The following is a 23,259-nucleotide window of genomic DNA, read 5'->3' as shown; positions in this document are numbered from 1 at the left end:
ATGGGCTTATAGAAATTTCATAGAATATACGTTTGTGTAAAATTTTTAAAGACTTGGTGCTGATAGGATTGGCATTTTTTTAATCCCATGAAAGGAAAATGGCCTTGGTGATTTTGATTTCTTTTTGTAAATCATAATATCCCAGTGAAGCGCAATTGTTCTTAGAGTTACAAGATGGACACTATTTGTAAGTTTTTCTCATAATTTAATTGTATCTTCTTAAATTTTTGAAAATACCATTTTAAATTTTGCAATATGTCTTTCACACTTAGGTTTCCCATCATGCAACCTTTAGACTGCTTTTAAATATACTGTTGTTTTCCAGGTTTTGATTTTGTTGTTTTATGATACCAGAGAGCCTAGAAAGGTCATTTCCGTATTTTTAGTCTGAAGAGAGTGAGTTTATATGTAAACTTGAACCAGAAAAATCAATTTCAGATGTCAGTAGATTTTCTCTAATCTCTAATTTCAGAAAATCAGCTACAGTGCAGCAGTTACACTTACTAAAATAAGTTCTCTACATTTTAGTATTAAATCACCTTGTCTAATATTGTGCTGGATTTCAAGTTTATTTGAAAAATACCGTTGGATATTGTTAGTTCATCTACTGGGCTCACTGAAAAGTTGTGACATTGGAATTTTGTTCCTATTCACCCAGACTTCTTCACAGATAATTCATAGAAACTGTGAAGAAGGTTCTTAATAATATAGTCGTGTTTCCAGAGCAAGTCATTTCAATTCCCTTTATTGTTGTACATTTTACACATTGTTAATATCTATTAGGATCACAGAAAAATTTCATTACATATTTTGCAGTACTTGCCTTTTGCAAATTTTAATTCTTTTCCAGCAGGAAGCTTCTTGTCTTTGAAGTTAGTAATAAAATGATGGCTATTAATTCTGCAACTCTACAAACCCATTCGTTATTTGGCCCTATCTACAATCTAGTTGCAAAAGTTATGGTCTTGTCTCAACTAATATATGTCTGGCTCTCTGATTTGTTTTTCTCAGTGCTAAGAAAGTTAAGAGTGAGCAACGTAACCCAGTGATGGTGATTTTATATTCTCTGTCCACTAATCATTCCATTTTTTTTATACGAGGTACCAGGAATTGAACCCAGGACCCCATACATAGGAGGCAGGCACTCCCACTGAACTACACACACTCCCCAAGAAGGGCTGTTTCATTTTGTATGTTGATCTTGCTCAATACTTTATATAAGCTATGAGCAAAATGAAGACTTCTATTTGAGGACTAAGAAATCAGAAGAGAATGAGATTATATTGCATTATTAGAATATGGTAAAAAAATAAAACGATACTTAATGTAGTTAGTGTTTTTCAAGTAAATAAGAAGTGACATTAACCGATTTCATTGTCTTTATGTTTGAAAGTATAATCTCAGGAGAGCAAAAAAACATTGTACCTAAAATTTAGAATGTGGCCTCCTAGCTGAACTGTGCTTGCAGTCCTTGGGGACAGAAAGATGAAGCATGTCCATGTAGCTGTATATGGTCATATCTGACCCAGTGCCAAAGACTGGCAGAGAGCAGTCCTGAGTGAGATGTGTGAGTAGTCTCTTCCCCTGGCAGCTGTTTACATTTCCTTGTTTGGCCTTTTTAATTTTTTAAATAAAAACAACTAAACTTAAGTAGCTGGAATTTCATTAGAATGAGAAAGCAAATAATAACAGATTTATTTTTCTTGTTTTCCATCTAGGAATAATTTATTAACATTCTTCCCTCCCTCTTCCTTACCTTCCATACCTCAGTTTTACAGATATACTTGACATCTTCAAATTTCAGGAAGCAAATAGCAAAAGGAAATATAGTTTTTGTCATTTCAGTCCACCTTGATTTGAAGCTTCTAGAGCAGGCAAGGGTCAGCATATTACAACCCTCCAGCCAAATCAGCCAGCCACCTGTTTTATAAATAAAGTTTTACCGGTACACAGCCATGCCCATTCACTTATGTATTGTCAGTGGCTGCTTTTGCTCTAGACAGCAGAGTTGAGTAGTTACAACAGAAACCATATATAGCCCATAAAGCCTAAAATACTACTATCTTGACAACCCTTGTTCTAGAGGATTACGATCCTAACATTGTTTAACATGGCAAGGCTTGCAGTTGATTGGTTACTAGCTTTCAAATCATATTTAGTATCTTTTATCTCCTATAACCTATAAATAGCATTCTTTCTACAGTTTTCTCCCCCAAATATTTGTCGAAGTTGTATCCCTGGCACAAGACTTTGTGTGTTACTGAATTCTAATATAAGCTGAGAAAATATGGTATGGGATAAAGGACATCAGAAAGCCAAAGTTCTGGTCCCTGCTCTTCTACACTGGCTGAATGACCCTGAGCATGTCACTTCATCTCACTCGACCTCAGCTTTTTTCTTTTTAAAATGAAGACATTGAATCATGGTGAATCTCTAAGGTCTCTTCTACCTTGAAAATTTTATGAAATCAATCATAAGACTTGAAGCATACCAAAAAAAGCAATTAAATATGGTCAAAGTATATTTCTTAATTTTAAGGCAAAGTTTTTAAGTGTACAAGCAGGACCAAGGTCTTGTTCTTAAAGGATCAAGCCAAAATAAGTATTGCTACTATGTTTATTTTTATGTTACTCTGAATTTTTAAAACTATTTATAATTCTTAGGTACCAATTCAATTATTTTTGAAGAAACATTTATTAAATGTCTACGGTTTACTTAGCTTCATGCTGAGTGCTATTACTTAATGTCTAAGAACTTCCATAGTCTAGCATGGAAAACAGAAAGAAGCATATGAACAGAATATTCTCTAATCATGTACCTTAAGCAGCCAGTTACATAAACCTGCTTTCAGAGCTCTAGCCTTCGCTACTAGAGGGCCCACAAACACAGGGATTTAGATTTATATTATGCTGCCAGTTTGCTGAATGGGTACAAACAAAAAGTAGTTTTTTTTTCTCAACTACACTTCCTTCATAAATACTCTGATGGATCTTCCCCTTCCCTGCCCATAAAAGATAAGATTAGTGACTCTGTGACAGAAAACTCCAAAATTACAGTGGCTTAAACAAGATTTTTTTTCTTTCTTATAAACTAAATCCAGAGATAAGCAGTCTGTGGCTGGTAGGGCAGCTCCACAATCATTAGACAGCCAAGTTCCTTCTATATAGTTATTCCACCACTCTTAACACATGGTCTCCATCTCGTGATCCAAGATAGCTGCTTGAGCTCCAGTCATTAGCTCTGCATTCCAGCCAGGAAGACAGAGTGAGAAAGGAAAAAAAGAAGGAATGGGACATGCTTTCTCCTTTATTGGGCACTGCCTGGAAGTTGTACATAACACTTCTACTTACATTTGAATGGACAGAGCCTAGCCATAGCCACATTTTAGCTGCAAGAGAAGATAGAAAATAGAGACTTTATTTTAAAATTTTGCGAGTTCTATTACTAGGATTTGGAGGGAAAAACAGGAAGTCTCTGCCACACTACACCCCTACAGGATATGTTAGGAAAATCTCATAGCTTTCTAGTCACTTTAAAGAGTTTGGTTGTTCAGTCCAAATCAAACATTTAGTCTCATGTGCAGTTCAAAGCTTGTTCCTTCTCCTCAACTCAAGGCTGGCCAGGCTCAGGTCTGCACTGGAGAGGGATATATGGTCTTTTCTTCTACCTCTGAATTTTTCACTCCACCTCCTTCCTTCCCCATTCTACTGCTGCTTAGTCTTCTAGTGGAGAGAATTAGAAGAAAAGGACAAAAGTATATTAATGAGCTGATGCTGTGTGTGGCTCCATCTAGGCTCTTGATGCCCTTGATGTGACAGGCATCTAAATGTTGGCTCTGTCCTGGGTTGCAAGTGTGTAGCTTCTACATCATCAGCATACTCTGCAGCTGACCTCAGGAGCACCCTTTTGGCCCTTGCCTCCAGATACTAACCCATGGCTACTTGCTTCTGGGTCCTCTTTGTTTGTGACAGCAACCCGCTTGGACAGGGTTCCATCAAGATTACTCCAGCCAGGTTACATTCTGAGGCATCTTCTTGGCTAATGAGAAACACACACATTCTTACCCCAGTATACAGAAGTGTGGACTGCCCTATTGCTGGCCTCTCACCCTCCCCGGCTGCCTTGGTCAGCCTCCAGCCAGAAAAGAGATAATCACCAGTCTCTTTTCACTTAGGACCCCAGATGCCACATGTCAAGCTTCCCCAAGGACTCTCTCTCTCTCTCAGAATAACTTCCTGGTACACCAACGTAGACTTATAGGTTTCTGCAACTTTGCAAGTTTCCCTCCAGAGAATGAGATAGTGTGCTCTTCTTGCTGGCACCTCCAGCTTCCTATGCATGTTTCTTTTGGAGCACCCCATCATCCTTCACTTTGAATAGGAAGGGGGCAACTCCTTCCCACTTTCCTTCCCCATAAGGAGAAGGGAAAATCAAATACTTGCTCTCCCCAAACCTGTGATTCCTATATAGTCCAGCCTTCTGCTTAAATAGGCCAAATGCCCACTGGGTGGAACCTGGGAGAGTGTGGGCTATGATATGGACCATTGACCATGAGGTGCAGTAGTGCTCAGAGATGTATTCACCAAATGCAATGAATGTCTCGTGATGATGGAGGAGATTGTTGTTATGGGGGGAGGAGTGGGGTGAGGGGGGTGGGGGGTATATGGGGACCTCATATTTTTTTAATGTAATATTAAAAAAATAAAGACAAATAATAAATAGGCCAAATGGGGTACTGGTGTGAATGTGGAAGGACCACTTTGGCCACCTTACAACAAGTTCTGGAGAGGTTGTCTGGCAGCTTCCTAGCAGACTTGGTGCCACTTACTGTTTGTTGGCCTGAGCTTGGGGCTTTAACTAAAGTCCAAGATAGCAGGTAAAGTCCCAGATCACATTATTTATATTTATGTAAGTGTGATGAAATGAGGAAGGGAGTAAAGAGTGTTAAAGAGAACACAACTACAGCCTTCCTTTGTTCTCAAAACCTATCCACCTCTCACTTCCCCCAAGACACTGGCAAAACTCTACTTGGATTTGAACTTAGAGTCTTGACTATCAACTTAGAGGCAGCATACAATATGAAAATGACTCATAAGAATGAAAAATTGAAAACCAGCATATTTCTGACTACTATTGTAAAATACTTTAACATTACATTGCAATCAAATTTACTCCATGATGACTTCTTACTTACGTGCTTTGCCATACTTCTCGAATGGTTTGCACTTCTAAACTATTTTAAGTCTTTAAGGCAGAAATAGACATACAGTAATACTTATCCAGATAGGCTGTCACTGAGATCTTTTCCAGTTGATATTGCTGGGGACCAAACTATTCTCAGACCCTTGAAGGAATTAAGCTATCATAAGTTTCTGGGCCTTCAGTTATACATGTCTTTGGAATTTATGAGTTCTGTCAGGACAGAGTGAATAGAACCCCACTGTGTGACACATAGTAGGACCTCAATAAATATTGGACGGATGGATGGATGGATGGATGGATGGATACATGGGCAAGCAAACAAGGAGTCACTTCTTCCCTCTGATGGCTGCAAAGTAAGTGTCTTCCCTGTGCCTGCCTTTCTTGGTTCTCACTTGCCCTTTCAGTTAATAAGCAGGTAATTGAAGTTCACCAATGTATTTTAATCACATGGATGCCCTTCTCTCCATCCAGTTGCCTGCCTTGGGAGCTCCAGTCCTTGTGCTCTCCTATGGTTTGGAAGGGCAGAGCCCCAAGGCAGAAGGCCCCTTCTTTTAATTCTTTCTCATTTTATCTGCCTTTGATATTAAGCATCCTCACCCCACCACTGGTTCCACTACTCTTTCGGTGCATGTATGATTGAATTGGATCAGACCAGTCAAAAGGAGCAGAAGAAAATTTGATCTAAGCACCTTCCTTGGAGCTGGGCCTTGAAAGTAGTGAGACTCCAGGCATCTACATACCACCTGTGAAATTGTTGTAAGACTAGAATGGTTCTCACGTTGCCATTCTGTGCCTAAATTTCTTTATCTGTAAAGTGGGAAAAATAAGAGTACCAACTTCATAGGGTTGTTTGAGGCTAAATGAGTGAATATATGTTAAAAGCTTAGACTAGCATGTAGTAAGTGCTCAATAAAAGTATCCTTTATTGTTGTTACTACTTGTACTGTTAATGCTCAACGAAGTCTCAAATAATAGAGTGAGAGCACTTTGAGGAGTTGTGGAATTTTTGTTGCTCTGTGAGTAAAAATTAATGTGCATTTATTCAGTGTATAAAAAAGAAACTAATCCTATTGTTAATAATATTTTTAAAGTATTGTTAGTAATAGTCCTTGGTCAAGAAAAAGGCAAAGCTTAAAGTTTGTGGTGAAATTTGGTATTATAAAGTGACAGTGCCATCAACTTATAAAGCCTTTAACAGGACTTCAAAGTCTTTAGAATACTCACAGAAGTCACCCCTTCATCCTTTTCACCCTCCATTTCAGTTTGCTTCTTTTCAAAGAGAAATATTCAAGATTTTAAAAACTCTTTTTATTATTCATCTGGGTTTTTTATTTTGTTTATTAATATTATAACGTATCAAGTAATGGCTTGTGAGTCAATTTTTTAAGTTTCATGTATTTTAAATACTTTTTTTTAACTTGTGATCCCTTAGTTTGTATCTGTTTTACTATTTTTTATTGCATATTTACAGTATTTTGTTTATTTCTGTAGACTAGTCTGGGAACATAATCACTATAGCATTATTTCTATGGGAAAATATAGTCCCTACCAAATTTCAGATTTACAAACAATCTTTAGAAACAGAAACTACCCATGTATGTGCTACAGGAATTTTGTCAAACTTTCATGAACCAGCCACATATCACTAGTTCTCTAAAATGTTAATATTATGTGTTAAACAGAGCGATATTTTACTAGTCTACCTTTACTACTTATTAATCTGAGATTTAGTAGTGCTTTCTTAATGCCATCATTTAAAAACGGTCTCTATTCTATCTTCACATTGTTCTCGAGGGCATTTTTATATATGGTTTGGTCCAAATATTTACAAGTCGTAAAGATTTATCTTCCATCAGTATAAACAAATCTAACTGAACACTGAAGAGTATTTACAGTGTTTGACATCTCAACTAGCATTGGTGTACACAGTAGAGGAGGGAAGAAAAGAACAAAACAAACAGCAAAAAAATCCCCACCTATTTTAGAGAAGTTAGGAAACAGAAGTGTTATGCCTAGCTAAGATAATTTTTAACTTTTTACTTTTCAGAATACACTTTTGAATATGTGACATTATGCTTGAAGTAGATATTAATGTTTTAATTGCTTTTCTAAACTACAGAGATTGTTCTCTAAAATGGAATTAATTTCTTCAGACAGTTAAACTTTGGACATTTCAATTTGTGGGATTTTAAAAATATATTTAGTTTCTTTTCAGTTTCTCTCATACTCTGAATTCGCAAATTCCAAAGGAAGAACTTTTATGTCCTTGATTTCATCCTGAAAGATTCCAGCACTGATACTGTTAATGAACAGCCCTAGAAAAACAAGCATAAACCTTTTTTTATGAGAACATTCCTTCCTAGAAGGAGTTGGATTTGCCCTTTCCCAAGATTTAGGTTTCTGTGAAAATTCTTTCAGACATGCCTTGGCCAGAAAGCATTCTTTTATTTTACTCTGTATTCATTTTCATGTTGTTTACTGTTGCTTTTATCAGAGAGGAAAAAAACACTATAATTATTGAAATACTGATGAATTTAAAATGACAAGGAAATTGCCACGTTGATGGAATATAGAACCATCTACTTAAAGATGATTTTTTAAAAGATAGGCTTTGACCCATCTTCCCACAAGGTTTTTTTAATGAATGAGAGATTATTAACCCTGAAATCATCATCCTGCCTTTTTAAAAGGAAAATATTGGTTAGTGAAATGATAAATATGAAGCTCTGAATTATAGCAAAGGATTATGAGTGTTGATTCAATTTTCTTCTTTGTTTTTAGCTGTACGACAAAATTAACACCAAGTCTTCACCTCAAATCAGGAATCCTCCAAGTGATGCAGTACAGAGAGCCAAAGAGGTAAGTGATATATTTTGTAAAAGTTTTGGGCTATCATATTGGCTACCTTGATTGAAAATATTTCTGTTGCACATTGAGAGGCAGTTTCCTTGGAGTCACAGTTTGACTCTTCATACTCAGATTAGTATTTCTAAGTTTATCACTGAACAGTTTCCATGCAAAAAAGAAAAAAAATCTCAGTAACAACCATGCCTAGCAGGTTTCTAGTTCTGTTTCTGCTATATAAACTTGAATATGGTAACATATCTATTTTACTTCTCTTTTTTTAAGTTCTTTTATTGCATTTGGTGGAAATAGGTTATGAAAATTTAAGTTGCTTTTTAAAGTTGCTAATGTTTGAAAGGTAATTAAATATTTATAGCAATTAAAGATACCAAGTTCAAAGAAACTGTTTTTGTAAATTGTCAGTTAGTGTTCATAACTGTATATGCCACAAACTTTTTTTAAATCTTTTAAATTATATATACATAACATTGCATCAAATTTGGAAAATAGAAATTCATCCATAATCCCATCCACCCTAATACAGTAATTTTCACTTTTGCATATCCTTTTCCAGTCACTATCCATTTGCATATAAATTTTTATATAATTGCAATAAAAATGTTTATTTTTCTACATTATATTATACAATAGTCTTTTTTCTGTTTCTGCTTGGTCATAATATAAATTCTAACGACAGCATAATTGTTCTTTGATGCTAAATTATAATGAGTTAGCAATTCCCACATTTTTACTCACCTTGGTTTCTTTCAGTTTGGTTTTTGTTTTTGTTTTTATGTTATAAAAGCCTCTGTGCAAATAAACATTTCTCCTTTTAAAAAAAAAATTCTTGAAAAGTGAGATTTCTAAGGGAAAGACATAATCCCTTCCCTACCAGATTTTAAACACAAGACCTGTAAAGGAATATATAGTGTATTGACTGAGAAACAAGGCAGATAAACGTAGAGGTTGCCAGGCCTACTCACTCTGTCATGGCACCAGCTAGATGTTATCCTGACTTTGCCCACCAACTTATCTTTGAAAGGAATCAAGTTATCACCAACTGGGGCCATGAGTCACCACCCTATCTTCATAATAGCCAAGTAAAAGAAGCAGAGACACTCTGAGGACAATTCTTTGTCTCAACTGGACATTGAAAACCTATTGGAAGGTTCAACCTAGCCATACTTAGGAGACCAGTATATGGTTTAATCCTTTCATTTCACTGGCAGAGAAACTTGAAGCATAAAATAAACCAAGGCAAATTGGTTTATTATCATTAAACAATATGAATTAACAGCATAACCAGCACTGTTTAATGGGATATTTTGATAAGAAAGAAACCCTGTAGTTTTTGTTTGTTTTTCCCAGAGGAGGTAGTTGAGTAACACAGAACATTATAGGTACGATGCTGAAATTTAAGCTTTAAACCAAGTGACCTCACAACTTCCCTTCCTACTCCAGTTTGAAGCAGTGGTAAGATTCTCACAGGTGAGGCTGGAGAGATACCTAATGGATAGATGACTTGTGTGCCCCTGACATCCAGTCCTGCGGAAGGAATCCTTGATTAAAAAAACGTTTGGAATTCAATTGAGAGCAATGTATAAAACTACTCTGAATGCATCCATAAACAGAGCAGGAACAGTTACTCTGAAAAAGAACAGAGGCTTTTCCCTTGGCTAATGTTGCATAATTAAGATTTAAATGGATAAAACCCATCCTGGTAACAAGGAATAACTTTTGAAAGACAAGATTGATTGAAACAGCCATTTTTACTGGTATCAACACATAGAGACTGTTAAGCACTAATTAGTGAGGAAAATTTGAGTGGAGAGAAAAGAAAAAAATTTTTAAGTATCATTCTCTTGGATTCCCTGGCAATTAATCCTAGGAACCATTGGCAAAAGTGTGGTTTTCTCTACTGGGGAGATGAAAGTGAAGAATAACATTGATCCTGTCAAGTTACAAGGAAAATTACTTACTTTTTTTCTTCTTTAAATTGTTTTTTTCCCCGTGAGCTTGTTTCATTTTGCACTTTCTAAAAGGAATTGACGTTTCTGTAAATGTAAAAGGAAGCTATTATTAACTTATATTACCAATTCATTTGATAGTGAGTTTGAAAAAAGATTTGCGAGATGTTCCCATTGACTTGCCTAATCCTGCAATAAATACAGGCTTGCCATTTTGTTTTGTATTTTTCAATAACCTCTTGGATTATAGTTGGGTAAAGTAGGCAGACTATTATAGCAATTTGTTTTATATTTTGTTATCATCAGTGCAATTCTTTTGTATATTAATCACCTTTGAATAAAATGACGAATTTTTTTCCAAAATAATTGTTTTGCCTGTCATAAAAACCATTCATAACTTTTTAATTTAAAAAGACCTCTGTACCTTCTAAAGCTTGTATTATGTTTACAGTATTATATATGTTGCTTATTTTTGAGGTATTGGAAGAAATTTCATGTTACCCTGAGAATAATGATGCAAAAGAACTAAAGCGTATTTTAACACAACCTCATTTCATGGTGAGTAACAAACTTCCATAAAACTAAGGCCTCACTTTCAAAAGAAGTTTTTAATAACCCTCATAAAATATAGCTAGATTCATGAAATACATTTTATCCACATACTATCAGACCATTAAGATTATAATGCTAGGTAATGCCAAATACATCAAGAGTCCTTTGTTTACATCGTGTCACAGTTGTAAAGATGCCATTTTGTGAAGTGGCTTTTCAGGGACTGTGTAGCCATCAGACAAGGGATTTGCTTCCTTATAGGGCAGTCCTCAAGTCACTGGAGCTCTTTATGCTGAAACTGCAGACAGTTTTCTCTAATAAATAATTCTCTGACTAGCGATGTATTGGAAGAATTATATCTCTTTTTTGACAATGCAAAACTCTTATACTGTCTTCATTTCTACTGTATGGAAAATGAGGATAGCACCTGTAATTTAGCCAATTATTATAATAAAACTAAATGATTATGAAAATTCAAAATAGGTAAAGTATTTTTCTTTAGAAAAAGTTCTTTGTTCACCTACTTAAGTGCAGTTCAAAAGCGATTACAGATAGAAATTCATGCCAAAATATATAACATGTTTAAAGCATTAGCCACATTGGTGTAAGTGGAATGTATGTGGAGAATGGTAAATCCAGCAGACTGCCCTTTGGGAGAAAGTCTGGCTTTAAAACTATGTTTTTATTATTACTGTTGCAGATGATAATTTAAAATAATAGTAAAAGCGTTATATGTGTATCATATCAATTACCTGTGAGTTTTGCCATACATGGTATGAATTGATATAATATTTTTAAAACTTTGACCCTGTCATTGAAATCGTTTTATCCTCAAAGTGACCACCCTTAACTCTCCAACCCAAGCATTAAAGGCTGAAATAGTATAATTCTGAAGATTATCTGTGATAGCAGCAACTATAGTAGGAAGTCAGATTCTATGCCTGTCAGGTGAGGCACTTTTTACAACTTAAGTGTGTAAGCCTAGAATTAAGCACAAATCCTACCTCTACCATCAAAATCTCTCCTCCTGACACCTCTAAAATCCACACTGACCTTTCCCTTCTTTAACTTTTTATATTTGTTTGTACTCATCTGCTTAATATTCTTTTTTTTTGTATGTAATATACTTTTTTATTTTTTTTAAAAAAGATACTTAGATTATTTTTACATAAATGTTACATAAAAAATATGCAGGATTCCCATATGCCCTGCTACCTACCTCTCACACATTTTCCCACATTAACAACGTCCTTTGTTAGTGTGGTACATTTGTCACAATTGATGATGAACACATTTTTGAGCATTGCCACTAAGCATGAATTATAGTTTACGTTGTAGTTTACACTCTCTCCCACACATATTTGTAAGTTATGATAAGATATATAATGGCCTGTATCTGTCATTACAGTGTCATTCAGGACAATTCCCAAGTCCCGAAAATGCTCGCATATTACACCTATTTTTCCCTCTCCTTCCCCTCAGAACCTCCATTGTTCACTGTCTCCACATCAGTGATAACAGTTCTTCCATTGCTAGAATCACAATAAGTTATAGAATAACAGTAAGTCTAGTCTAGTTCATCATTCATTCCCCAATCCTAAGGATTCTGGGATGGCAATGCCCACTCTGCCTCTAATTGAGAGGGGACTTAGATCCTTAGATCCCATGGGGCAGGTAGATGGGAATATCTTGCTTGCACTTGCAGGCTCTCTCTACTCCTTGGGATGGTTATTGTCCATCATCATCTCCTTGTTAGTTGTCCTGGGTGAGTCCAGTGAACTGGAGAGTAGGTGTCACAATGCTGTTGAGACTCAGGGCCTAACTGGCACATGGAAAGCCCAAAGATTTAAGTCTCTTGGACATACACTTCTCCACTCTAGTACTAACTGTAGGTTTAAATAGAAGGGGCAGAGGAGTCATGTGTAGGGAAACCACAACTGTGTCCAACTCTGTCACACCAGGGAGTATAAATTCCAAAGTAGGGCCCACTGGCCAAACTCCTAAGCTCTCTGCCCTGTGTATAGTGTCTGGGTGTCTCCAGAGTCCTCAGGAGCCCTGCTATTTGAGGCAGTATTTAATTTGGCAGTCAATAGGATCCTGCTGAGACATACATAAGCGTCTCTGGAATGACCTCCCAACTCACTTTGAAGTCTCTTAGCCATATAAACTCATTTGTCTTTACCCTTTCCCCCTTTTGGCCAAGGCCTTTTTCCAGTTGCATTGCTAGTTAGTGCTTGGTAGTAATCCCTTGGTGCCAGGGAGTCTGCTTAATATTCTAATACATGCCCCCATGTAGGAGGCTTGCCTGCCTCCTACTCACTAGTGAATGGACCTCACTAGTAAACGTTTTCAGAAATAATAAATCTTAAAATTTCTTTAATACCTATCTAGGTGCTTAAAATTTTTTTCATTCATTCATTTATCAACTATGTACATGCCAGGCACAATGCTAGGCACTAAGAATATTGTGGTGACTAGGACAAACAAGGTCCCTGCCCTCATGGAACTTCAGTTCTATTGTGGATGGAGTGAACGTTGATGGGTAGGTGAGGTAGAGACAGACAGTGAGCAAGTAAACTCGTAAGATAATTTCAATTAGTGATAATAACTGAAGAAAAAGAAAGGTAATGAGATAGAGATGATAGTAAAATGGGAGCTACTTTAGATAGTTGAGGGAAGGCCCCTCTGAGGAGTTAATACTTGGGCAGTAAGACTTGAGTTATATGAAAGAAACAACCTTCTGAATGTTTAAGCATTGGGAAAAGCAAATGCAAAGGCCCAGAGGCAGGCAGGAGCTTTGAAGGTTCAAGGAATAGAAATAAGGCCATTGTAGTCAGGATATAGTAAACAAGGGAAAGAGTGGTACAAGTTGAACTCAGAGAGGTTGACAGAGACCAGACCAAGTAAGGCCTTATCAACCTTGGTAAAGAGTCTGGATTTTCTCCTGATGGCAGTAGGAGGACACTACAGGATTGCAAAGCAGAAAATATCCAGTCTGTGCTTTAGAGATCACAGGGACTGATGTATAGGGAATGGACAAGAGTTAAAGAAAGAGATAAATTAAAAGGCTATTGTGGCAGGGGAAAAACACTGGTATGGGATGTTACTGACAGGGGACACATGGTTGGCAGGGAGTTCTCCAGGGCATATATCCAGGGTACATAAAAATGTTTGGATATTTTCATAGTTGTTACAATGAAAAACAACAACTGAGGGAGTGCTGAGTTCCTAGCCATGGGAGCTCTATCACAGTCACTACAGGAACAACAACAATTCCCCAAGTGAAACGGCAAAGACCAATAAAGACAGATGGTCCAACAATGAGCCCTTGATACTGATGTCTACAATTATGAGCCTGTGCACCTGACATATGAACTAGGCCTAGAGCTACAGGGTGCCTAAGAGTTACCTCCTGTGAGCCTCCATATTGCTCAAATGTGGCCAGTCTCGAAGCCAAACTCAGCATGTAAATGCGTTGCCTTCCCCCCAGCTTGGGACATGACTCCCAAGGATGAGCCTCCCTGGTGCCGAGGGATTACTACCAAGTACCAGCTGATGATGTAACTAGAAAATGACCTTGAGGGGAAACGGACTTTGGCCCAGTGGTTAGGGCGTCCGTCTACCACATGGGAGGTCCACAGTTCAAACCCCGGGCCTCCTTGACCCGTGTGGAGCTGGCCATGCGCAGTGCTGATGCGCGCAAGGAGTGCCGTGCCACGCAAAGGTGTCCCCCGCGTGGGGGAGCCCCACGCGCAAGGAGTGCGCCCGTGAGGAAAGCTGCCCAGTGTGAAAAGAAAGAGCAGCCTGCCCAGGAATGGCGCCGCCCACACTTCCCGTGCCGCTGACGACAACAGAAGCGGACAAAGAAACAAGACGCAGCAAATAGACACCAAGAACAGACAACCAGGGGAGGGGGGGGGAATTAAATAAATAAATAAATCTTTAAAAAAAAAAAAAAGAAAGAAAAGAAAATGACCTTGAATAAAAGGGTCAACTCGGACCAGCAGAATATCTCAGTCTACATATAATACCAGGAGTTAAAAATGCTTTTTGACCTGAATAAAAGGGGGAAATGGAAAGGACAAATGAGTTTATATGGCGGCTATGAGTCTCCAAAAAGAGCCAGGTGGTTATCAGAAGGGTTGCCCTTATGCACACCTCAGCAGAGTCCCAGAAACAGATAAAGTAGATACAGCCTCTGGTATTGGTTCTTCTGAGGGCTACAGAGACCCACAGGTTCTCTGGTCATGGCAGATGGAGTTCAGTACCATGTCAGTTGGCCCTACTTTGGAGTTTGTGTTTCTGTGTGATGGAGCTGGACTCAGATGTGATCTTTGTTCACAAGCCTCTCCTGTTACTTTTACCGGATCTGTGGTTGGCGCTGGGATTTAGTGTATGCCCAGGGGACCTGAATCTCTGGACTGACCATGTGATAGCCGAGTCCTGAGCCTCAACAGACTTCTAACTCCTACACTCTGGTTTATTGGACTCACCCCACTCAGCTAACATGGAGGTGAAGAAGGTCAACCACCACACCGGTAGCCAAGAGTACCTACAACTGAAAGCAGGAAAATTGTATCCAGCATCCATGTGGAATCTAAACCCCCTCTTGATGTAGATGTGGAGTGGACACAACCATTCCAGGGTCCACAGGATGGAGGAAGAGAGTATGGATTAGTGTGGACTTACTGATATTCTATTCATAAACTATTGTGATTAGTAATTGAAGAAAATGTGGCATTAGTGTGGAGAAAGTGGCCGTGGTGGCTGCTGGGTAGAGAATGGAAGGAAGAGATGCAAGTGGGGGCGTTTTCAGGACTTGTTGTTGTCCTGGGTGGTGCTGTGGGGACAGTTACTGGACATTGTATGTCCTCCCATGGCCCACTGGGTGGACTGTGGGAGAGTGTGGGCTATGGTGTGGACCATTGACCATGAGGTGCAGCGGTGCTCAGAGATGTATTCACCAAGTGCAATGAATGTCTCATGATGATGGAAGAAGTTGTTGTTATGGGGGGGAGTTGGGCGAGGGGTGTGGTGGGTATATGGGGACCTCATTTTTTTATTGTAACATTAAAAATATAAAGACAAAAAAAAAAAGTGTTCCCACCAAAAAAAAAAAGGCTATTGTGAGAAGTAGAAGAGTCTTGGAGAAGGATGGGTGTTGGGGGATGGTAAGAAGTAAAGCTTGAGGTTCTGTTTTGAAGATGGTTGGATACAACAGTTACTTGCTGATGATTGGGCTGTGAGGTGATATGATTAGCCACATTTTACAGTTCCATGAGGAAACTAAGTCCTAGAAAGGTAAAGAGACTTGCTTAAGATCACCCACCTAGTGAATAGCAGTGCTATGGTTCAAAACCCACACCTTGTTGTCCCCAGAGCCTATGCTCTTAAAAGTAGGTTGATTTGTAACAACTATCAGTTTTTCTATAAATTTAAATTGAGCTCATTGATCCATTCCCAAATAAACATATGTATAGGTAATGTCCTATGTGAGAAATATAATTCTGAACTACATATACTATGTTAAATCTCTAGGGCTTTGTATCTTTTTTGTGTGTGTCTTTATTTTTTTAATATTACATTCAAAAAATATGAGATCCCCATATACTCCCCACCCCCCTCACCCCACTCCTCCCCCCATAACAATAATCTCCTCCATCATCATGAGACATTCATTGCATTTGGTGAATACATCTCTGAGCACTGCTGCACCTCATGGTCAATGGTCCACATCATCGTCCCCACTCTTAACACGTTCCACTCAGTGGGCCATGGGAGGACATGCAATGTCCAGTAACTGTCCCTGCAGGATCACCCAGGACAACTCCAAGTCCCGAAAACACCTCCACATCTCATCTCTTTCTCCCATTCCCTACCCCCAGCAGCCACCATGGCCACTTTCTCCACACCAATGCCACATTTTCTTCGATTATTAATCACAATAGTTCATGAATAGATTATCAGTAAGTCCACTCTAATCCATACTCTTTTCCTCCATCCTGTGGACCTTGGAATAGTTGTGTCCACTCCACATCTACATCAAGAGGGGGCTTAGATTCCACATGGATGCTAGATACAATTCTCCTGCTTTCAGTTGTAGGCACTCGTGGCTCCATGGTGTGGTGGTTGACCTTCTTCACCTCCATATTAGCTGAGTGGGGTAAGTCCAGTAAACCAGAGTGTAGGAGCTGAAGTCTGTTGAGGCTCAGGGCCTGGCTATCACATGGTCAGTCCAGAGATTCAGGTCCCCTGGGTATATATTAAACCCCAGCACCAACTACAGTTCCGGTAAAAGTGACAGGAGAGGCTTGTGAACAAAGATCACATCTGAGTCCAGCTCCATCACACAGAAACACAAACTCCTAAGTAGGGCCAACTGACATGGCACTGAACTCCATCTGCCATGACCATAGAACCTGTGAGTCTCTGTAGCCTCTAGGGATTTGTATCTTATAAACATTTGTAAGCCATGGATTCAAAATCCATGTATTTTTAAAGAAATACTAACAGCCGGCGTCAAGTATGTTTATGCTTGTAATTTTTTTTTAAAGATTTTTTTAAAATTTCTCTCCCCTCCCCCCCCCCATTGTCTGTTCTCTGTGTCCATTCACTGTGTGTTCTTTGTCCAATTGTTCTCTTGTCAGCAGCACCAGGAATCTGTGTCTCTCTTTGTTGTGTCATCTTGCTGCGTCAGCTCTCTGCATGTGTGGCGCCACTCCTGGGCAGGTTACACTTTTTTCGCACTGGGCTGCTCTCCTTAAACGGGCTGCACTCCTTGCGCATGGGGCTTCCCTACGCAGGGGACACCCCCGTGTGGCACGGCACTCCTTGCACACATCAGTTCTGCGCATGGGCCAGCACATCACAGGAGTCAGGAGGCCCTGGGTTTGAACCCTGGACCTCCCATGTGGTAGATGGGCATTCTATCCATTGAGCCAAATCCACTTCCCTATAATATTTTTATTATACTGAAGTTTGGGAGTTATTCCTCCCATTTTTATAGCTTGACACTTATTTACTCAGTTATCTGGCTTTTGCTTTACGATCATTATAATATGATGATTTAACATTGAATTGCCTAACACTTAAAATACAGATACTTATAAATATTTACAGTAATTACAGGTAGGGTAAATTAAGTATAGATTTAAATTATTTTAAAAATCTGTATTCTATCTTTAGAGGTCATGATAAAAAGTATTCTCTGATTAATCCTGTTTTCAGTTATTCCATTTGAAAGACTGATTCCATTTAAAAGACCCGCTGCTTATTTTAATTGTAAAATATGAAGCATTAGGATAAAGAGAAATTTCTTACGTGTTAGAATAGAAAGCTAATGGTTTAGCTTTTTCTTTAAGAAATAAGATCTAGAACAGAAAATTTTTTTAAATATATTTTGCATCCTTTTCCAAAAACATGATGATTAAAATCACTTTAAATTGTCATTAAAGTTTCATTTGTAAGTGACAGATTTTATGATTTGTAATTAGAAAGTCAGAGAATTGCTTTTCATACCTAAAATTCCTATTTTTCCTATTCATTTTTAAGTAGTCATATTTTTTCTTATGTCAGACTGAAGTTGGTAGTTGTTTCATGCATATCCTTAATACAGTACAAAATGTATTTCTCTATTACATGATCCTTCTTAAGTAATTCTTTTTAAAAGTACATGTTTCAGATGGCTTTTATTTGCAATTTGTAAATGGCCCCTTTATTTTTCCATTAAAGTATTTTTTTCTGTTTTGTATTAGAGCTTAGGTTAAATTTCATTTTGTGGTAGCCATCGTTTACCTTTGGCAGTGGCAAATTGTGGTTAATAACTTCAGTATAACCTTATTTGGTGACATAATTTGAGCATTTTTCTTTTTAAAGTTCAATTTGGGTTATTATTTTATGATCATGGGCATATTCTTCCTTATAAATAATACATTAATTGCAAGTGTTTACGTATATAATTTTAGAGACTGGATAGAAGTCATTTGCAAAAAGCAACGTAAACATTTTTTCCAATCCAACAGACTGACATTTTCCTGATGAAAGCATGGTTGTCTGTTTATCTAGCTATATATCCTCCAGTCATATAAAGTATGTTTTTAAAATGTTGTAGTTTTGAAAGACACAGATATAATTGATATAATGAACCTAATTCTGGCAGGTGATCTTTTTCAGTATGTCTATTACTGATTTTTGCTTTCTAGCTTAAATCTTACTTTCTTAAGTGGACAAAATTAAGTTGGGAAGAGAGAGATTTGCCCATATGGCACAGCCTACACACTTGGGCTCTGGGGTCAGTTCAGAGTATAGTCAGGGCATTGGCGAGGAAGCCAAATTCCCAAGAGACATTGTAGAACCCTGCTTTCAAGCCTTGCACTGCTTAGTGCTCCTCTGCTCCCCTCACCCAAACCCCAGTTTTGACCAGCCATCTGAGATCTCGGAAATGTCCACCATTTTCATTAGGCACCCAAACACGTATATTACTCAAAGCTTATGCTCTGTATTGATGACAAATCAGCATTGTCATCTTTATGATTTTTCCACATTATCTTATTTTTGCCTCATATGCATGCCTTTAAAATTGGAATAGGCTAGTCATGACTTTGATAAGCCTTTAGTTAAGTAACTTAATTGAAGATGTCAAGGATTATACTTTTAAAGCTATTTTAATTTCATTTCATTATCTCTAGATATTTTATTTACACAAAGATCATAGGTTAAAATAACACTTATTCTATTAAAATAGAATAAATAAATGTACAGTAAGCATGGAAGAAAATATAAGCTGTATAAAGTTCCAACCATAGTGATACTTAGCTCTAAATTCTCTGAGAAATTTTAAATGTTCATGCTTTTTTTAATATTAAAAAATTTTGTTTGAATCATACACCATATATTTGGTTCATAGTAACACAAACTGTTCATGCTTATTAAAAGCTGTTTTTTTTGAGCAACACAAAAAGTACAGTAAATGGAAGGTTATCCTTTTTTAGAGAAGGAAACGAGAGACATTTATTATCCAAGTTCACCCTGATGACATAGGCAGTTATCAGTGCAAAGAAATCACTTTTTATTAAAGGGCTTTGCATAAAGAAGTCATAATAATAATTGTCAGCTTATTTTTCATTTTGGAGGCAAATGCTCCAAAAAATAGAAATGAACAAAAACATTAAATGGTTTTAGACTTTAAGAGTATTTTTAGTATATTTTGGAAAATTACGTATTTTTCAGAAACAATTGTGTGTATTTTTATTTCTTTGACTAAGTTGTGTTATAAATTATATTCATACTTCGGGTAATATAAAAGTGTTGTTATTAATACTACCTATGAAAGATATTTGCTCAATATACCAACTATTGAACTATTTCTTATTGTTACTATACAATTTTAACCCCAGCACAAATTTGCCAACTCTATTTATAAATAATTCTTTCTGCTAATTTATTTGAATTTGCATTATAAATCAGCCTTTCTTTGAACAATTGAGTTGGAAACTTTTTCATAATATCAGACAACATCTCTCTCCCAGGTAATCAACAAACCTATCCATTCATTGATTCATTCATTTATTTTAAAATCCATCTAATGTAATTATTATTCGTTACAAAGAAATTCAGGTTTGGTTGTATCTATGTAATGCTTAGTTCTCTTTGGATGAAAGATACCTTTGAGAGACAAATAATAATTTTATATGTTTATATTATATATTTCTGCTGGAATAGTAATGTTACTAATATTTTACTTCCTTCATAAAATAATAGGCCTTACTTCAAACTCATGATGTAGTGGCACATGAAGTTTACAGTGATGAAGCATTGAGAGTCACACCTCCTCCCACCTCTCCCTATTTAAATGGCGATTCTCCAGAAAGCGCTAATGGAGACATGGATATGGAGAATGTGACCAGAGTTCGGCTGGTACAGTTTCAAAAGAATACAGATGAACCAATGGTAAGTAGGGCAAAAAAGTTCTCTGTATTCTTAAAAATTCCAACATGAGTTGAATCGGCTAACTTCAACTTGTTCTACCAGGGGAGTAGAGAGGGAAGAAGAACATGAATAGTCTTAAAGAAATCAGTTTCCAAATCCTCAGTTTCCCCTTCAAGTATTCTTCCCTAGAATTGCTCTGCTTGACACAGTGCCTTAGTACTGGTTCTCCTTCCCACCTCTCCTTTCACAATTGCTCTTTGACTTTAAAAATGAAAAGCATACCTGGTATATTACCCCAGAGTATAAAATCTCCAGGGCAGCAAAGAAAGGGACAATTGGTATAGGCGTTGAGAAAGTGAATGTCTAATGACATTGTTTTGTTTTATTGTGTTTTGTTTTGTTTTGTTGGGGGAAAAAAACAACTTTTACAAATCTGGTGGTTTCCAGATCTTTTGCCTTCAAGAAAATTAGAGGAAGATTTAATTCGGAAGGCATTCAAAGAATTGAGTAACATTGCTGAAATAAAATTCCTTCCAGTCACATCTACCTATTTAATATGAATAAATTTTCTCAATGCTTAGGAATACATTTGGAATAGAATTGATACTAAACCTTCATTTTCAAAGAATTCTCATAAATTGGAAAGATCGAGGAAAGGCACCTTAATGTTAACTGAACAATAGCAAGGCAGTCAGAGGGAGACTGTTCAGGCAAACCAAACAGCATGTACAGAGACCTGGTAGTGAGAAGGCTCTTAGCATAGTTTCAGCATGGAAAGAAGACACTGTAAGCTGGACTGCAGAGAATAAGCTGAGTGGTAAGAACCTGGACCACACAAGTATTAAAAACATGTTAAGAACTCTATCTTAAAAACAGTGGGAGGCTATTAAAGGGTTTTAAGCAGGGAAATAAGATCATATTTTCATTTTAGGAATATTACCCTGGAGAGTGGATTAGGGAGGGACAAGAGTGGTTATAGGGAGACCAGTTAAGAGGCTGTTAACTGCAGTAGTACAGAGGAGAGATTATAGAATTCTGAACTAGAGGGATGGATGTCAAGATGAAAAGAGGTGAAAAGAGTTAAGAAATAACAAAAGAGTAAAAATCAGTAGACCTAGATAATGGCTTGACATTGGGGCTGAGGGAGAAGCAAGTATCAAAAATTACCCTTAATCTTGAGGCTTGCATAACTGTATGGACAGGGAATGTTGGAAAAGTTCCAAGTTTGGAGGTACAGCAACTGCAGTAATTTCAGACAAGTACAATACAATTCCACCTCTACCTGGAGTTAGGCCAGACCCCACAGGTTAAGGGCAATCCTCTACAAGGTTGCCCTTCAGACTCCAGTGGCAAGTTTGGGGTTCCAGGCACTTCTGACCAACTGGCTACAAATTTGAGAGTTCCCAACACCCTCTCTGGTTTGGTCATTCACTGGAACAACTCAAAACTCAGTGAAAGCACTAGGCTTATGATGATAGTTTTGTTGTAACAAAAAGGGTACAATGCTTTATTAAGATGTATCAATACAATTGATTGGTTTTATTAAAAAAAAAAAAGATATGCCAGATGGATAGATGGGACCACAGAAAGCACAGTCCAAAGAATACTGAGAGTAGGGGTGACATAGCAGGAGAGGAAGAGAGTTTGGAGGCAGTTTTATTTTTCTGTGACCCCAAATGATGCCCTGTGTTCTGAAAGAGCCTGGGAAATGGCCTAACATAAGTGGATGGAAAGACCACAGGCCCTGACAGCTGTACATAGTTGTGCAAACTTGGACAAGTTATTTACTCTTCCTGAGCTCCAAGCTTGGGGAAAAAAGTGTTAAAAGAGGTAGTCTTTAGTCACAGAACTTCTATTGTAGTTGGGAAAATCACACATATTAATTCATGGAACATTTACTAATGTCCTGCTGCCAGGCAGTATATTAAGAGCTAAAAATGCAAAGTCTGCAAAGAACATCAACCCTGTATTCCAGAAGTTCAGAAATTCCAGTGGGAAATGGTGTGGGAATCTTTGGAATTATAGGTATAAGAAGGCAATGCCCAGCATGCAGTGCTGGGAAGGAAGGGGTGGGTGGAGGCGGATTGACAGTATCAATGAGAGCTTCTAATGGCCACAGTTACTGTTTCTACAGTTAGGAAAAAATACTTGCCAATGTTTCCATCCATATAGAAGAAGCTCAGTTAATATAAGTCACAGCCCCTCTCTACTCCTCTGTTAATCCCTTCCTCTGGGGAAGCATAGATTTAGCAAGAATTAAAATAGGCATATGTAGACCAAATATTTTCTTCCATTTGGGAGCTAGCAGCCCAAGAAACAGACATTCTAACTCTGGTCCAACATTGCCTAAAAGTGGGTACATAAATCTGCTAATTCTGGAATCAGTTAAGTAGGCCACTTGTTCTTGCCCTAAGCTTTCCAATGTCATCTTTATCAGTAAATAAAGTGGTATTTTGATTTTTTTAAAAAAGTACAAATAAGAAGAAGCCAAAAGAAACATACAGAGCAAGGTCTGGGAGGGTTTCAAACTCAAACTTCCATGTCCTCCACACATGAAATCAGAATGCATCACCCCTCCAGAACAGCGATGCCACTTTATGGAAGTTCACCCAAACTTCAAGTATTCAGAGTTTTTATTGGAATCTCAATTTCTAACCCCCTCTCCCCTTTCCAGAAGGTCAGGCTGATAAGACCAGGCTCAAAGCCCAACCTCCTAATCACATGGTTGGTCTGTTGTTACCAGTCCCCCACCCCCACCCTGGTCATA

General features: G+C 37.6%; 1 protein-coding gene across 8 annotated transcripts in view; it reads left to right on the top strand.

Annotated features, from left to right (window-relative positions):
- The window catches only part of CASK (calcium/calmodulin dependent serine protein kinase), a 435,002-nt gene that overhangs the window by 358,050 nt on the left and 53,693 nt on the right, over positions 1-23,259 (top strand). For all 8 annotated transcript variants that reach the window (XM_058291528.1, XM_058291532.1, XM_058291535.1 and 5 more), the window contains exons 12-14: positions 7,984-8,061; positions 10,491-10,571; positions 20,325-20,513. In XM_058291528.1, coding sequence (XP_058147511.1) covers positions 7,984-8,061; positions 10,491-10,571; positions 20,325-20,513 — 348 coding nt within the window. The remainder of the gene's footprint in view (positions 1-7,983; positions 8,062-10,490; positions 10,572-20,324; positions 20,514-23,259) is intronic.

The sequence above is a fragment of the Dasypus novemcinctus genome, chromosome X (genome assembly GCF_030445035.2).
Source record: "Dasypus novemcinctus isolate mDasNov1 chromosome X, mDasNov1.1.hap2, whole genome shotgun sequence".
Lineage (NCBI taxonomy): Eukaryota > Metazoa > Chordata > Mammalia > Cingulata > Dasypodidae > Dasypus > Dasypus novemcinctus.
The sequence above is the reverse complement of the archived record's forward strand: the minus strand, read 5'-3'. Positions and strand labels throughout refer to the sequence as shown.